This window comes from Emys orbicularis, chromosome 13 (assembly GCF_028017835.1).
Source record: "Emys orbicularis isolate rEmyOrb1 chromosome 13, rEmyOrb1.hap1, whole genome shotgun sequence".
In the NCBI taxonomy this organism is placed as follows: domain Eukaryota; kingdom Metazoa; phylum Chordata; order Testudines; family Emydidae; genus Emys; species Emys orbicularis.
In genome coordinates, this window is record NC_088695.1 from 24,220,337 (window position 1) to 24,237,115 (window position 16,779).

The 16,779-nt window shown below is 47.8% G+C and overlaps 1 protein-coding gene across 1 annotated transcript in view; it reads right to left on the reverse strand.

Moving 5' to 3' along the window:
- Positions 1-16,779, reverse strand: part of LOC135887592 (myosin-13) — a 61,110-nt gene that overhangs the window by 41,457 nt on the left and 2,874 nt on the right. Inside the window, exons 5-14 of the mRNA XM_065415312.1 lie at positions 16,592-16,703; positions 11,574-11,666; positions 11,390-11,453; positions 11,198-11,296; positions 10,991-11,094; positions 7,973-8,111; positions 4,229-4,347; positions 3,977-4,126; positions 3,722-3,892; positions 235-544 (exon numbers count right to left, since the gene is read on the reverse strand). Of these exons, the coding sequence (XP_065271384.1) occupies positions 235-544; positions 3,722-3,892; positions 3,977-4,126; positions 4,229-4,347; positions 7,973-8,111; positions 10,991-11,094; positions 11,198-11,296; positions 11,390-11,453; positions 11,574-11,666; positions 16,592-16,703 (1,361 nt within the window). The remainder of the gene's footprint in view (positions 1-234; positions 545-3,721; positions 3,893-3,976; positions 4,127-4,228; positions 4,348-7,972; positions 8,112-10,990; positions 11,095-11,197; positions 11,297-11,389; positions 11,454-11,573; positions 11,667-16,591; positions 16,704-16,779) is intronic.

The following is a 16,779-nucleotide window of genomic DNA, read 5'->3' on the forward strand; positions in this document are numbered from 1 at the left end:
AATTGCGGCCACACTAACCTTAATTCGGATTAACAATACCGATTTTGACGCTACTCCTCTCGTCGAGGAGGAGTACAGAAATCGAATTAAAGGGCTCTTTAATTCGAATTAAATGGCTTCGTTGTGTGGACGGGTCAAGCGTTAATTCGAATTAAAGCAGCTAAATCCGAATTAAAGTCGTAGTGTAGACCAGGCCTTTGAGCACATGCCTGCACTACCACGAAGAGGGCATACCTGTTTCTGTACCAGCATAGTTAGAGTAGAGGAAGGACAGCAGTTTCAGTGATGATTTCTGGTACAGTCCCACGACAGTTTCATTAAGGGGATCTTTGTTCTTCTCGAGCCAGCCTGAGATGTTGTAGTCCACAGTGGCAGCATAGTGCACTAGGGCGAAGTGGGCCTCAGCCTTTCCTTTGACAGGTTTGGGCTTCTGGAAGTTGTTGGACTTGCCAAGATGCTGGTCATAGAGCTTGTTCTTGAAAGACACATCAGTTGCCTTGGGGAACATGCACTCCTCTTCCAGGATGGAGAAAATACCCATTGGCTGAAAGACACAGCAACAGAGAGAGAGAGAGAGATCACAAACTGGCCTCCCGGATGTGATCATCTGATTATCATGGTCTGGATCAGAATAGGATATTGTTTCAGTGGCTTTAACAATGCCACTAATAGTGACTGTGGGAAGTGAACAGCAATATCTATCTTTGTATCTTTGCATATAAAGTCAGTGATGTGCACTATAGCTAATGACTAACTTTCCTCTCCCATGACTTTTTCTTTTATTGTCATCTCATTCCAAGAAATGGAAATAAAAGTGAAAGCCAGAGAGGAATCTGTCTGGAAGGTTTCAGTATATGCATTGCAAGGATGAGGTTGCAGTTTTACTATATAGTGGTTGCCATTATAAATGTAGGGTGTCTTTTGCTTCACTAATGTTAGTGTGGTAACTTCTGTATCTCCTTTGTTAATGTTAATTACTTAGAAACAACAATTTTGAAGACTTTAATGATAAACACCAAACGTGCTGGGTCAGATTCACTCCAGTGAGTGCTGGGGGTGAACGTTTCAATGATTCCACATTGCTGAACAGCCACATACTAAGTATGATGTTTTCAGATGGTTTTGGAATTGTTCTAGTATTTAAAAGTATTTTTTTAATGTGGAAACTATTTTATCAGAGCTTCTAAACTGATTTTGCTCAAGTTCCCTCCAACCAAGCACATGACATTTCAGCCCAAATGGGAATATTTTGAGACATTCAGATATATAGGGGAGCAGCAGAGTGATGCCGCCAGCGTTGCTTGGGGAGATAATGATGGGGGTTCAACCACTTTGGATGGAGCTTTCATCCAAGCTGTTCTAGGGAGAGATGGCATAAACCACCATAGAGCCACTGACTATGCTGGAGATGGTGATTGACACCTGCTGAGGATCTGTCCCAGAGTGTATTATAGAAATAAATCTCTGTGAATTTTGCTCGTAATCCAGACTAAATTGTTTTAAATTTAGTAAAATGGCCTCAGATCTCGTCTAAGGACTTGTCTACACTGGCAGCAGCGTGTAGGGTACATGTAATTACACATCATAGTGAAAGGCAGGCTGCACGTGTAGCTACATGCAGCAGGGAGAAGGCAGCAGGACACTACACTGCTAAAACGTAGACAGAGGAGGCCTAGCTTGGGCGAGTAAAGAGCTGTGTAGGGACATACCCACAGGATTCAGGCATGTCTTTACTCTGCCTCCTAAGCCAGACCTCACCATCTACACTGCTATTGATACCCCTGCTAGCTGGGTGTGCAGCGTCTGTGCGCCACATGCCGCTGCAAATGAAGTCCTACTCTATGGTGGAAAGGGCCTGAAAGAGTCAGTGTCAGGACCACCCAGACATCGGGCAGCCACTGGGTGTTGAATGTGATCAGTGGCTGTTGGGTGCGATTAATGGGTGAGAATACTGGATGGTGGCTGAGTGCAGGGCATAAATGTGGGTGATTGTGTGGGAGTGCTGGGCATGAATGTAATACCTCGTTCTAATTTTGGTTGTTGGGTTTAGTGTGAGGGTGGTTCTGGTGGCCTGACCTCCTGCATATCACAAATGAGGTGATCTGGTGGTCCTTAAACCGTCATTCTGTGACTGTTGGACGTTGGGCAGTATGGTTAACTGTTAGTGTTGGATGTTGAGTATGAATGCTGGGTGGCCGTGTGAATGTACATTTTGGATGCTTGGTGTGAAGTTGGACAGTGGGTGTGAATAATGTTGGCACATGTCGGTTTCTGGGTATGAAACTCAGATATTCGAGGTGAATGTGGGACATTGGGATGAATGTTGCCGTCGTTTATGAATTCTTTGTTGTTGTGAGAAATAGACTGGAGCAACCTTAACTATAAGTTAATGACATTTGAGTGTATGGGAAACATCTACGTTTCAAACATGCCCATAACAATAGTACCTGAGCACAGGGTTGCCCAAAGGGAGTGGCAGTTTGCCCAGGACCATCTGTTTGAGAGGACCCCCAAACAGAGCCATGGTGTGACATCGCGCACCAGGACACAACATCACATACTGACATTTGACCCAGCACCCTCTGTCATGATGAAAGGGCTGCCAGGCCAAACCCAAGTGGCGCTGTGACCACGCATGCCAGGTCGCAACGCCTGAAGTGGGGAGCTGGGCCCAGCCCCGCAGGACAGGAGCTGAGCCGCTGCTGCTGGGGTGGTGTAGTGCAGGAGCCTTCCCCTCCCAGGGCCTGGTCTTAGTGGTAATTTTTTTGAAGGATGCGGGGCCCTTTAAGATTAAGATTTTGCTCTGGGCCCTTAAAAACCTCTGGGCAGCCCTGCCTGAGCATCAGACATATAGGTAAGAGATACACCAGCTTAATGAAGAGAAGATGAAGAGGTGACTTGATTACAGTCTATAAATATCTACATGGGGAACAAATATTTATTAATCGGCTCTTCAGTCTAGCAGAGAATCAAAGAAAGGTCTAACACGATCCAATGACTGGAAGCTGAAGCTAAACAAATTCAGACTGGGAATTAGGTGCACATTTTTAATGGTGAGAGTAATCAACCATTGGAACAATTTACCAAGGATTGTAATGGATTCCCCATCACTGACAATTTTAAAGTCAAGATTTGACGTTTTCCTGAAAGATCTACTCTAGGAATTATTTTGGGGAAGTTCTCAGAGAAGGGGCGTTCAGATTAGATGATCATAATGGTCCCTTCTGACCTTGGAATCTAATGAACCAATTTTTTCACCTTTCCTTCACAGCCCCTTTTTAAAAGGAAAATAAATCCTGGTCATTGTCTTATTTTCTCCCCAAAGTTTTATTTCTAAATTTTAAAATGCATGGAGTAAAAAAACAAGTAGAAACAAAAACAACAACAAAAGGCAAATTCAGACTGCAGGTAAATTTTCCAGAGCACCATTCTCAAAAGTGACCTATTAGATGCATATAAGCTTCAGTCTTACTGAAAGTCAATGCACTGCAGACTCTGAAGGAACAATTTTTCAAATGAATTTAGGCACCTAAAGGTGCAGAGAGATACCTAGTGGGATTTTTAAAGCCAACTTCTCCTGAAATCATCCCCTTGTTTCGGGATGGGGTGATATTAAAAAGCTTTGATTTTAAACCAGTCTCCCTCTACACAGTGTCCAGCCTGACCCAAAATGACTAGAAGAAAATTTGTTTTTCCTTTATCCAGAGACACTTCACTTTACCTTCTCAATGAGCTCAATGCAGGCAGCCAAGTCCATCCCAAAGTCAATGAACTCCCATTCGATTCCTTCCTTCTTGTACTCCTCCTGCTCCAGCACAAACATGTGATGGTTGAAAAACTGTTGCAGTTTCTCATTGGTGAAGTTGATGCACAGCTGCTCCAGGCTGTTAAACTGAACATTCAAAACACAAAGCAGTGCTGATTAATTTGGACAAGTAGGACATTTCATTAATAAGCAAACATTGCTATAACTCACATCAAAGATCTCAAAGCCAGCAATGTCCAGGACACCAATAAAATGCTGCCTGGGCTGTTTGGTATCCAGCTGCTGGTTGATGCGTGTGACCATCCATAGGAACATCTTCTCATAGACCGACTTAGCTAGAGCCCCCACTGAATTGTGCACCTGCCAGAGACACCACCATAGCAAGAATTAGAGATCAGCTAGCCTCTAAAGTTGAAACAACTGTCTGAATAAAATGGAAAGCAAAAGCTAGTGGCGCAGTACCTGCTGGACATTTTGTCCTTTGGTTACATATTCATTCCCAACTTTCACCCTTGGATAGCACAAGGCCTTCAGTAAGTCAGCAGAGTTCAGACCCATCAGGTAACCGATTTTGTCAGCCACTACCAAAAAGGAAGGAACTCAGCTTTAGACAAAGTCTAGAAAAGATTTCTCAGGTCCTCTAGTCTGGTAGCAACTCCCCACTTTGGGCCCAACTCAGCTCCTGCACAGTTCAATAGGAGTTTTGTCACTGACTTCAGTGGAAAGCAGTTCATGCCCTATATTTATTATCAGTTATTAATATTCATATTAGTATTATTTTATTAACACAAGCATAAACTACACTGAATGACCGTTCAGGTTGCATGAGGGCACTCAGAGCCTTAATGCATGCAGATCAGAAATGAAAAAAAAAATCTCCAGCATTCATTGCCACCTTCACGGTGCCTATAACCCTAGCGATAACATACTCTCCAGTGCTCCATATGGCCTTCACTTCCATCACCAGCAGTACACACCCCAACTCTATCCAACTCACTTTAGTGCAAAAATTTAACTCGACTCACATTCTTGTGTATGGAGAATCAGGCACATCTGACTGCCACATGATCCGCTTCCACCTTAACACTGCTGAAGTCACTAGTCAGCTAGTTATCTTAGGTGCCTGTACACGAAAGCAAGAAGCCTGGGAAACAAGCAGGAAGAATTGGAAGTCTTGGCACAGTTAAAGAACTATGATGTGATTGGAATAACAGAGACTTGGTGGGGTAACTCACATGACTAGAGCACTGTCGTGGATGGGTATAAACTGTTCAGGAAGGACAGGCGGGGGAGAAAAGGTGGAGGAGTTGTACTGTATGTAAGAGAGCAGTATGATTGCTGAGAGCTCCAGTATGAAACTGGAGAAAAGCCTGTTGAGAGTCTTTGGGTTAAGTTGAGAGTCTTTGGGTTAAGTTTAGGGGCAAGAACAATAAGGGTGATGTCATGGTGGGCGTCTGCTACAGACCACCAGACCAGGAGGATGAGGTAGACAAGGCTTTCTTTGGACAACTAACAGAAGTTTCCAGATCACAGGCCCTGGTTCTCATGGGGGACTTCAATCACCCTGACATCTGCTGGGAGAGCAATACAGCAGTGCACAGACAATGCAGGAAGTTTTTGGAGAGTATTGGGGACAACTTCCTTGTACAAGTGCTGGAGGAACCAACTAGGGGCCGTGCTCCTCTTGACCTGCTGCTCACAAACAGGGAAGAATTGGTAGGGGAAGTAGAAGTGGGTGGCAACCTGGGCAGCAGTGACCATGAGATGGTTGAGTTCAGGATCCTGATGAAAGGAAGAAAGGAGAGCAGCAGAATACGGACCCTGGTCTTCAGAAAAGCAGACTTTGACTCCCACAGGGAACTGATGGGCAGGATCCCCTGGGAGCTAATATGAGGGGGAAAGAAGTCCAGGAGAGCTGTCCATTTCAAGAAGGATGGTATTTTAAGAAGCCTTATTGAGGGCGCAGGAACAAACCATCCTGATGTGCAGAAAGAATAGCAAATTGGTAAGCGACCAGCTTTGCTTAACAGCGAAATCTTCGGTGAGCTTAAACACAAAAAGGAAGCTTACAAGAAGTGGAAACTTGGACAGATGATTAGGGAGGAGAATAAAAATATTGCTCGAGCATGCAGAGGTGTAATCAGGAAGGCCAAAGCACAATTGGAGTTGCAGCTAGCAAGGGGATGTGGAGGGTAACAAGAAGGATTTCTACAGGTATGTTAGCAACAAGAAGAAGGTCAAGGAACCCTTACTGAATGGGGGAGGCAACCTAGTGACAGATGATGTGGAAAAAGCTGAAGTACTCAATGCTTTTTTTGGCCTCAGTCTTCACAGACAAGGTCAGCTCCCAGACTGCTTCACTGAGCAGCACAGTATGGGGAGAAGGTGAGCAGCCCTCAGTGGTGAAAGGACAGGTTAAGAACTGTTTAGAAAAGCTGGACATGCACAAGTCCATGGGGCCGGATGCACTGCATCTGAGGGTGCTGAGGGAGTTGGCTGATATGATGACATGTTGGGAGAGGTCCTGGATGATTGGAAAAAGGCAAACACAGTGCCCAGCTTTAAAAAAGGGAAGAAGGAGAATCTGGGGAACTACACACACACAGCCTCACCTCAGTCCATGGAAAAATCATAGAGCAGGTCCTCAAGGAATCCATTTTGAAGCACTTGGAGGAGAGGAAGGTGATCAGGAACAGTCAGCATGGATTCACCAAGGGCAAGTCATGCCTGACCAACCTGATTGCCTTCTATGATGAGATAACTGGCCCTGTGGATATGGGGAAAGTGGTGGACTTGATATACCTTGACTTTAGCAAAGCTTTTGATACAGTCTCCCACAATATTCTTGCCAGCAATTTAAAGAAGTATGGATTGGATGAATGGACCATAAGGTGGATAGAAAGCTGGCTAGATCGTCAGGCTCAACAGATAGTGATCAATGGCTCAATGTCTAGCTGGCAACTGGTATCAAGCAGAGTGCCCCAGGGGTTGGTCCTGGGGCTGGTTTTGTTCAACATCTTCATTAATGATCTGGATGATGGGATGAATTGCATCCTCAGCAAGTTCGTGGATGACACTAACCTGGGAGGAGAGGTAGATACGCTGGATGGAGAAAGGGGATGGACAACTCCAGCTTTTGTAAAGGAAAATAATTGAAGTGCCCAGACCATATGTGATCGAGATCAACTGTGGAGAGTTCGACAGAAACCATCGACATCTACAGTTTGTTCCTCAGAAAGAACAATCAAAGCAAACTCTACAGATGGCACGTGCAGAAGAAGAAGACAGATTCCAAATCAACCAGAGACAGTTGTTGCAGCTACTGGACAGCCAGATGACAAAGTTGTTATGTGTTTGGAAAACAAGTACAATTCAGAGACCCTTAACAGACTGATCCATGCTGAACTTTAAAGACAATGTGACAGTGTAAATTTTGTAAATGATAGGAATGGTAAAAATTTAGAGGGAGCTGTAACAGAATGTTAAGCTGTATTATAATGTTCAGCCACTGGGTGGAGCCTGTATAACATACAGTACTTAATTTAATTGGTTGCTGTGTTGTTGTAGCCATGTTGGGCCCAGGACATTAGAGAAACAAAGTGTGTGAGGTCCTACCTTTTATTGGACCAACTTCTGCTGGTGAAAGAGACAAGCTTTCAAGCTACCACAGAGCTCTGCGTCAGGACCGCGTAAGCGCGAAAGCTTGTTTCTTTCACCAACAGAAGTTGGTCCATTAAAATGATATTACCTAACCAACCTTGTTGTTCTAATGTCTCACAACAGCCATTCAAGGCAGTGCATTAAAATGTCTTATAGTGACCATACCTCTGGTATAATCTCTCTGGGAAGGAAGCCATGTAGCCAGTCCATATCTTGGACAAGAGCCTGACCTGCTAGTAGCAGGCCTGCAATCTACCATGTACAAGGTGTCCATAACAAGTCCTGACCCCATTGACAGCCCTGGGACCTGACTTATTGACAGCCCTAGGACCTGACTTTCACCCTCTGTCCATAGAACAGGAAGCAGGGACAGCAGCAATATGCTTCTCTCCCATGCATCAGCCACATCCTGGAGAGGCCACGGCTAGGTGAAAGGAAAGGCATTCCCCATGGCCCCTGCTGATAGCTGTACCAGGTGGGTAATATTGCTGTGAACATTCCCCCAGAGCATGTCAACCCAGGGGTCGCACTTCCTGACAGCTTTACCTTCGGTGCCATCTGGCTCTGCCTGCTCCTCTCGTTGCTTCTGCTTGAACTTTAAGTTCCCATAGTGCATGACTGCCCCTGTCATCTTGTAGATTCCCACCTTCTCCTCAGGGTTGAAGCCCAGGATTTCAATGGCACTCTGCGTAGAGGAACCAGGACAGTCAAACAGCACAAGGGTTCAAATAGACAGCTGAACTGTAAACCCCTTGGGGCAGGGCTTTGACAGGAAAATGGGCCTTGCCCTAGGTTGGGTTCCCTGCACACAACCACCCCCGGCATCTTGCTTGGCCGATGCCTGTCCTGGTGCTTTTCAGGAGCTGGGAGGGAGGGAGTGCGGCAATTCTAAAAATATCTTTTGTTTTAATTCCAATTCTCCTTGTGGTCAGGTGAAAACAGCCTAAGCTCCTTACATTTCTGCCCTGGCAGGAAACAGCAGGGACTATTGTCAATTAGCAGTAACTAGGTGAGATTTGCTTTATGGATATAATTTTCTGTCTGCAATGATCATTAGGAGCCACTGGGGGGCGAAAAAGACCATGTCCTGGGTTCTTCACAGCCAGGTTTCCCCTGGTAATACAGCAAAACTTCAGAGTTATGAACACCTAGGGTGACCAGATGTCCCGATTTTATAGGGACAGTCCCGATTTTTGGGTCTTTTTCTTATATAGGCTCCTATTACCCCCCACCCCCTGTCCCAGTTTTTCACATTTGCTGTCTGGTCATCCTATGAACACCAGAGTTACGAACTGGCCAGTCAACTGCACACCTCATTTGGAATGGGAAGTACACAATCAGGCAGCAGCGGAGACACACACACAAAAAGCAAATACAGAACAGTACTGTGTTAAACGTAAACTATTTTAAAAAAGGGGGTGGGGAAGTAGCATTTTTCTTCTGCATAGTAAAGTTTCAAAGCTGTATTAAGTCAATGCTCAGTTGTAAACTTTTGAAAGAGCCACCATAATGTTTTGTTCAGAGTTACGAACATTTCAGAGTTCCGGAGGTGTTCGTAACTCTGAGGTTCTACTGCAGCTGAAATAGCATCTTAAGCAGTAAGGCAGCAATGTATGGGACACTGGCAGCACTTCCCCACCAGACCATCTCATGAATCAGAGACCCAGCATCACACCCCTCCCCTTCCCGTGTCCCTGCCAGGTGCAGCAGTACTGCAGGCTGCACTGTGGATGGAGCAGATGCGAACTGCCCATTGGGGCAGGGAACGTGTGTTCCGTGTTTGGACAGCACCTAGTCCAGTGAGGTCCTGGCTGGGCCAGGGCTCTGAGATGCTTTGGTAATACAAATCACAATGACTGGCAGAGCAGGAAGGGGATGGATCTGCAGCTGCATTCTGCTAGTGCTGTTACTGCCTTTCAGACCAAGCAGCTCCACCCCGTTCAGGTTACAAAAAGCCTCTCTTCCAAGTGATGATGAGGTTCCTGTGTGTGACTGGAAAGCGGGTGTGTGGGAGGCAGGGAATGGGAGGGCTGAGTGGCACCATTTCCCAGGACCTCGCAGCCCCTGCAGCTTTGGGCCAGCTCTCACTTCTCCAATCCATCATTCTCATTCACCGTATAAAATGTCTGTTAGTCAAACTCCTCCCTCGACTCAGGGGCTGTCCTGAGCTGTGATGCAAACCAAGGGCTTGTGCACATGCTAGGTGAGGGGTGTCTTTAGCCCTGTGGGTAAGGCATTTGCTTAGGATGTGGAATACCAGCGTTCAAATCCTAACTCTAAAGCAGCAACTTGAGCTCAGCTTTCCCCGCTGGGAGCACCTACCCAGCAGACTGTAGGTTATGCTGCTCTCAGTCTCACCTGCTGCAGGTGTTCCCCTTTGTATAAGTACAGAAATAGTCCTTGCTCTACACGTGTGTGAGCATGATTCTATAGCCTGGTGACTGAGGCACTTCGATAGGAGATGTGGCTTCAAGCCCATATCAGATCTGCCTGGAAGTTAGGAGACATGTGGATCCTGATCTGAGCTTTGCCGCTTGGGCCCATGTGTCATATTTAGAGGTGCTGGGCCTTGGACAAAAGTTTGGTGAGCAAGATAAGTTTTTGGATAAAACTGGTGGCCAAACAACTAATGAGTAACAATGTGTCCAGGCTGAGAAGGATTTTGTCATCTGAGCTGGTTGGGCAGCAGATCTATGACACATCAGTGCAGCATAAAGGGGACAAAACTCTGGTTGTCCAGCACATGAATCAGGAGAAGGGTTTAGGAGTTATTAGGAAAAATGCCTTTGAAACCATCTTCCCACAGCACAAATGCAGTAACGAAGCCACACACAGTATGAGATTGGATTGCAAAGGGGCAGAAGCAAAGATTACAGTGCTATTGGGCCAAATCCATCCCTCGTGTGACTTTGTGGTGCTCATTGGATTTCTGCGAGGGATAGCGCTGACCCCACGCAATGCCAAAGGGTTTGCTAGACCCTGTTGCTTCCTGTCTGTGCATGAGCCAAAGAGGTGCTCAGACCCAGGGACAGAGTATCCATATGGGGCACCAGGAGGAAAGGGGGGCTGCATTTGTGTTAGTGTCCTCCCCTGTTATTGGGCTGGAGGCAGGCACCATGGTTACGTCTGGAGCGGGCAGACTGGTGAGCACAATGGGTCCTTCTGGCCTTAACATCTATAGATCTATGCATTTAGAGAAGTCAGTGGAACTCCTCTTGTGTATAAGCATATATAGGATCATGCCCCAAAGGGCCTAGGTCTGGGAGGTGCTGAGTGCCTTCTGTCCCAGTTATATGGCTGGGGAGGCATGTGCACTCAGCACCTGTGAAGAGCATGAGTGGTTTGTAGTACAAGGAGCAGGATTGATGGGGGCAGAAAGGTGGGGTCAATGGCCAGCATTTCGGCCAGACCGTCCAAATATGCCTAATTCCCCTGCTATACATAGTATTAATGATTTGTATTACCAAGCACCTAGGAGCCTCTGCCATGGACAGGACCCCAATGTGCCAGGTGCTGTACAGCCACAGAGAGAAGAGATGCTCCCTACCCCGCTATGATACTCACATCTGTAGCCATCAGCTCCTCACTGTCATCGATGCTGGCGACAGTGAGTTCGCCCTGGCTCACAAAGGGGAAGTCGTAGGGGTTGGTGGAAATGAGAAGCAGATCTGCAAACAAACAACGTGTCATTAGCTTCAGAGTCACAGGCCCAGGAGAATGGCTACATGGTTTGAATGCCATCGAACTAAACACAGCATGGCCAGCACTTACCAATGAGCTCGGGCTTCTTATTGGACATTATCTGGTAAAAAATATGATAGCTCCTTTCACTAGCCAACTGAAATGTTACCCGGGATTTCTCCAGGAGATCTAACGGGGCAAAGAGTCAGACAGTTATTGTCCCAGGCAAATTCATTACCAATACTGTTCAAATACTGCCGATAAGAGCTTACTGCCACTCACAAGTTTCAATATCTGCTGAAGCCAGCTTCCCTGTGGTCCCAAAGTGGATCCGGATGAATTTGCCCTGTTGAATTATACAAACCCAAATCAACACTCATGCTGTGCACTGAGCAGCTACAGCGGTCAGTGTATTTCATGTGGGATATGTTCTTTGCCTACACTCCAACAATTGAAATGAACTCACAAAGCGCGAGGAGTTGTCATTCCTCACTGTCTTGGCATTGCCAAAGGCCTCCAGGAGCGGGTTGGCCTGGATGATTTGATCCTCCAGGGTTCCCTAGGTGCAGTACAAAGATTTCCCGTTAAGCCGTGCAGTCGCTTCAGGTGGAACTTTGGAAAGGAAACAGTACAAACCAAGCACCTGCAGATTCCACGACATCCCTCTTGGCTCTGGCTCAGTGAGGCCTTTAAGTACATGCCTAACTGTAAGCCTGCAAGTAGTCCCACCGACTTCAGTGGAGACCTGCTGAGAACTAGCCACTTCCTTAGGCGTCTTAGCTGAACCAGGGCCCACTATGGACATTTGCCATCACATACCCACCTGCCCACCGCCATTAATGAATGGGAAGTTCAGGGTTATGCTGGGATTTTCAAATCTGCCTCAGGGAATCAAGCTACCCACTCCCACTCGCTGATGTCCAGTGGAAGGTGAGCATCTGACTCCCTTTCACGCTCCCAGGTGCCATCGCGCACAGCTGTTCCGTAGGCGTGCTATACCCCACACGCGCACAGCTGTCCCGTAGGCGTGTTATACCCCACAAGCGCACAGCAGTCCCGTAGGCGTGTTATAACCCACAAGTGCACAGATGTCCCGTAGGCGTGTTATACCTCACAAGTGCACAGCTGTCCCGTAGGCGTGCTGTACCCCACACGCGCACAGCAGTCCCGTAGGCGTGCTGTACCCTGCAAGTGCACAGATGTCCCGTAGGCGTGTTATACCTCACAAGCGCACAGCTGTCCCATAGGCATGCTGTACCCCACACGCGCACAGCAGTCCCGTAGGCGTGTTATACCTCACAAGCGCACAGCTGTCCCATAGGCGTGCTATACCCCACACACGCACAGCTGTCCCATAGGCGTGCTGTACCCCACACGCGCACAGCTGTCCCGTAGGCGTGCTGTATCCCACACGCGCACAGCTGTCCCGTAGGCGTGCTGTACCCCACAGAGACTTTCAGCTAAAAAACCCTCAGAAACTAAACGGTGAATTTAAATATTAGATGCGGAAGAAATTTCAAAACCTTTGGGAAGGCATAGGAATAAAGCACTAATGTAGTGAGCCTATAGTGGAGAGGAGGCAGGGTTGTTTAACCAGTGGGGATGCTGGTCACTAAGGCCTTCACATCAAAAGAATATGGAAAAGCACCTGGAAAAATCATGGAGCAGGTCCTCAAGGAATCAATTATGAAACACTTAGAGGAGAGGAAAGTGATCAGAAACAGTCAGCATGGATTCACCAAGGGGAAGTCGTGCCTGACTAACCTAATTGCCTTCTATGATGAGATAACTGGCTCTGTGGATGAGGGGAAAGCAGTGGGTGTGTTATTCCTTGACTTTAGCAAAGCTTTTGATACGGTCTCCCACAGTATTCTTGCCGCCAAGTTAAAGAAGTATGGGCTGGATGAATGGACTGTAAGGTGGATAGAAAGCTGGCTAGATCGTCGGGCTCAACGGGTAGTGATCAATGGCTCCATGTCTAGTTGGCAGCCGGTATCAAGCGGAGTGCCCCAAGGGTCGGTCCTGGGGCCAGTTTTGTTTAATATCTTTATTAATGATCTGGAGGATGGTGTGGACTGCACTCTCAGCAAGTTTGCAGATGACACTAAACTGGGAGGCGTGGTAGATACACTGGAGGGTAGGGATCGGATACAGAGAGACCTAGACAAATTAGAGGATTGGGCCAAAAAAAACCTGATGAGGTTCAACAAGGACAAGTGCAGAGTCCTGCACTTAGGACGGAAGAATCCTATGCACAGCTACAGACTAGGGACCGAATGGTTCTGCAGAAAAGGACCTAGGGGTCACAGTGGACGAGAAGCTGGATATGAGTCAACAGTGTGCTCTTGTTGCCAAAAAGACTAACGGCATTTTGGGCTGTATAAGTAGGGGCATTGCCAGCAGATCGAGGAACGTGATCGTTCCCCTTTATTTGACATTGGTGAGGCCTCATCTGGAGTACTGTGTCCAGTTTTGGGCCCCACACTACAAGAAGGATGTGGAAAAATTGGAAAGAGTCCAGTGGAGGGCAACAAAAATGATTAGGGGGCTGGAGCACATGACTTATGAGGAGAGGCTGAGGGAACTGGGATTGTTTAGTCTCCAGAAGAGAAGAATGAGGGGGGATTTGATAGCTGCTTTCAACTACCTGAAGGGGGGTTCCAAAGAGGATGGAGCTCGGCTGTTCTCAGTGGTGGCAGATGACAGAACAAGGAGCAATGGTCTCAAGTTGCAGTGGGGGAAGTCTAGGTTGGATATTAGGAAATACTATTTCACGAGGAGGGTGGTGAAGCACTGGAATGCATTACCTAGGGAGGTGGTGGAATCTCCTTCCTTGGAGGTTTTTAAGGCCCGGCTTGACAAAGCCCTGGCTGGGATGATTTCGTTGGGGTTGGTCCTGCTTTGAGCAGGGGGTTGGACTAGATGACCTCCTGAGGTCCCTTCCAACCCTGATATTCTATGATTCTATAAAAATCCTTGTGGCCCAGAGGCTACTCAAGAGAGTCCCAGCAGGCATGTACCTCCACGCCCCAAGTTGAAAAGGGACTAGGAAAGCAAGTTATGACCCAGCTGTGGTTGAAAGAGGGCGTTTGACTTGAAGAGAGTCCTTCTGACGATGGAAATGCAGCCCTAAGTGAGGCACTGGTAGGAAGGAAATTAGGAGGTTCAGATGGAATTTGAGGAGCAAATACCAAAGATATAAAATCAAACTTCAAGCGTTGCTATTCTTTATCAGAAGCAGGAAGCTGGTGTGAGAAGCTTTGGGTCCACTGGTCCACCTGGGAGCAATTAAGGAGAACAAAGATATTGCCGAGAGGCTAAATAATTGCTTTGCATCAGCCTTCACCACAAAGATACACGGACATACCTGCTCCTTTTGGTAATAAGGGTGAGGTTCGCTCAGGGGTGGAGGTTTCAAAAGAAGACATGTTGGAACAAACCGATACATTAAAGAGCACCAGGTCACCAGAAGCTTAACAATGAAGCACCTGAGCTGCTAGTGAATCATTTGGAATCTCATTAACATCAGCTCCTTTTCTGGAGTGTTGAAGGGTAGCAAATGTTGTTGCTAGAATTAGAGGCATCGGGGTACCCCTGGGAATTACAGAGCAGGAAATGCTACTCTGGTATCAGCTGAGCAAGGCCTTTGTCAAAGCCCCTCACAAGATGCTCTTAGCCTGTTAAGGAAATTGAGGACCAGATGGTGGCCATGACTCCCCCAGGGCATAGGGTGCCAGGCTCCGTGGTGCCAGCTACCCAGACTGCAGGTGGAAGCATGGGGGAGGAGAGTAGTCTCCTCTGGACCCCTGCCCCATGCAGTACATTCTTCACCAGGCAGAGTCATAGGCTGCTTCCTGGGTGACTCCTGGGGCAGCACAGCAGTACATGGCAAAGAAAGGACTGACCCTGGAGACGGGAGATAAACAAGGTATAGAATATGATCAAGGTAAAGAAATAGTGATCAGTAGAGAGCGGCAGACAGGCTGAACAGAAATGCCCATTCGCACGCTACATGTCGGATGCTGTTATGCCACCAGGTGCCCTGGTATCGTTGAGAAGGAACAGTATTCTAGTCCTAGGAAGATTTCAGACCTGAATAAACTCAGCAGAGGGCAGAGCAGGTTGTTGTGCATCTGAGAGGCTCTTACTTCTCCTTTACATTCAGTGCATGCTGCACAGCCCCCAGCTGGAGTTTAGTTCAGCACCTACCTGGAGAGCAGCTGGTGAAAGCTGAGCTCAGGCAGGCCTGCAATGATCCTGGTGGGAAGTGGGAAGTGCTTGTGAAGAACTCGCTACCCCCATAACAGCCTGACAACCCAAGGCATCGGCCTCAGATTGCTAAGAGTCTCCTTGGACTCTGCCCTGCCTTTGGACACTCAAATACTCCTGGAGCCAAAACCCCTTTGGTCTGTGCCCCTTTCTCTCTGACCATGGCAATCCATGCCCTGGTGCCATCTGGGCCTGGTTAATGCAGTTCTCTGTATTTCCTAATGAAGCCTTGTGCCCACAAGAAAGCTCCAGCTGGTTTGGAAAGAGCAGCAAAAGTCACTGGGAACATGCCAGCCTGATACTCTGCTCTCTCACTGGCTCCTCACTGAACAGAATCCAGTTTGTGGTCGCTGTCCTGACTCTGAAACCCTGCATGGAATGGTCCCAGATACCAGTGGTGCCAATCAGGGGCAGTTGGGGGGTAAATGCCCCCGCCCTGCTCAGAGTTCTGTAGGCCGCAGAGCTGCGGGGGGGGGGGGGGGGGGGGGGGCATGGCCTGACCACTTTTACACAAGGGTCCCATACTAAACCAGGACAGCTGCTGTTGGTACAGTCCAGAGCATCGCTGTGTGGAAATTTGACCCCGCCACCCCTGCGTTGCAGCAGAGTGGGACTGAGCCAAATGGTGTTGTGACCTGGCACGTGTGGAGTCTGTTCCTGTAGGGCAGAGCATGGGGAGTCTGCTGAGACCTCGACTCCTGGCAGCCCTGGCTCATGCACTATGTGGGTAAGAGGGGAGACTCCCCAGCCAAGGGAGACTTGGGGTCCCTGCAAGAAGGTGGATGAGCGGGGACTGAAACAGGATCCCTGCCAGGAGCAGGGGGCAGGGACTGGAATTTGCCTCCCTCTCCACCCCCAAAAAATATATGAATTGGCACCACTGCCAGCTACCCCACAACCCTCCCTTCACAACCGCAAGCTCTCAGAGCAACTCTGTTCCCTTCACAACCACAAGCTCCCAGAGCAGCTACGTTTTGCTGGGCTATAGATATCATCCACCAACAGAGGATGCCTGATGCCCTTGGGAGACAGAGCCTTCACAGGCACCAGACCATGACTGGAACTCATTGCCAGGTGAAATAACAGTGACCACTAACCTCAGCGCATTCAGAGCTAAATGCAGCCACTAGAGAGCCCCCAAGCCCCAACTCTTCTGTTTTCCCTGGACAGGCACGTGCCGAGACAAAGCACTTGAAGGGGATGCTACAGATCTACCTGCATTTTGCTAGGCTGCTGATCTTTCTTCTTCTCCCCAGCAACTGCAATTGTTGCAAAGTACTGGATGACGCGCTTGGTGTTCACAGTCTTCCCAGCACCAGATTCTCCACTGTTGGGGGGGCGGAAAGTATTCACTTGTAAAAAAAATTAAATCTATTCTTCACATCCTGTCATCTTACTCACAG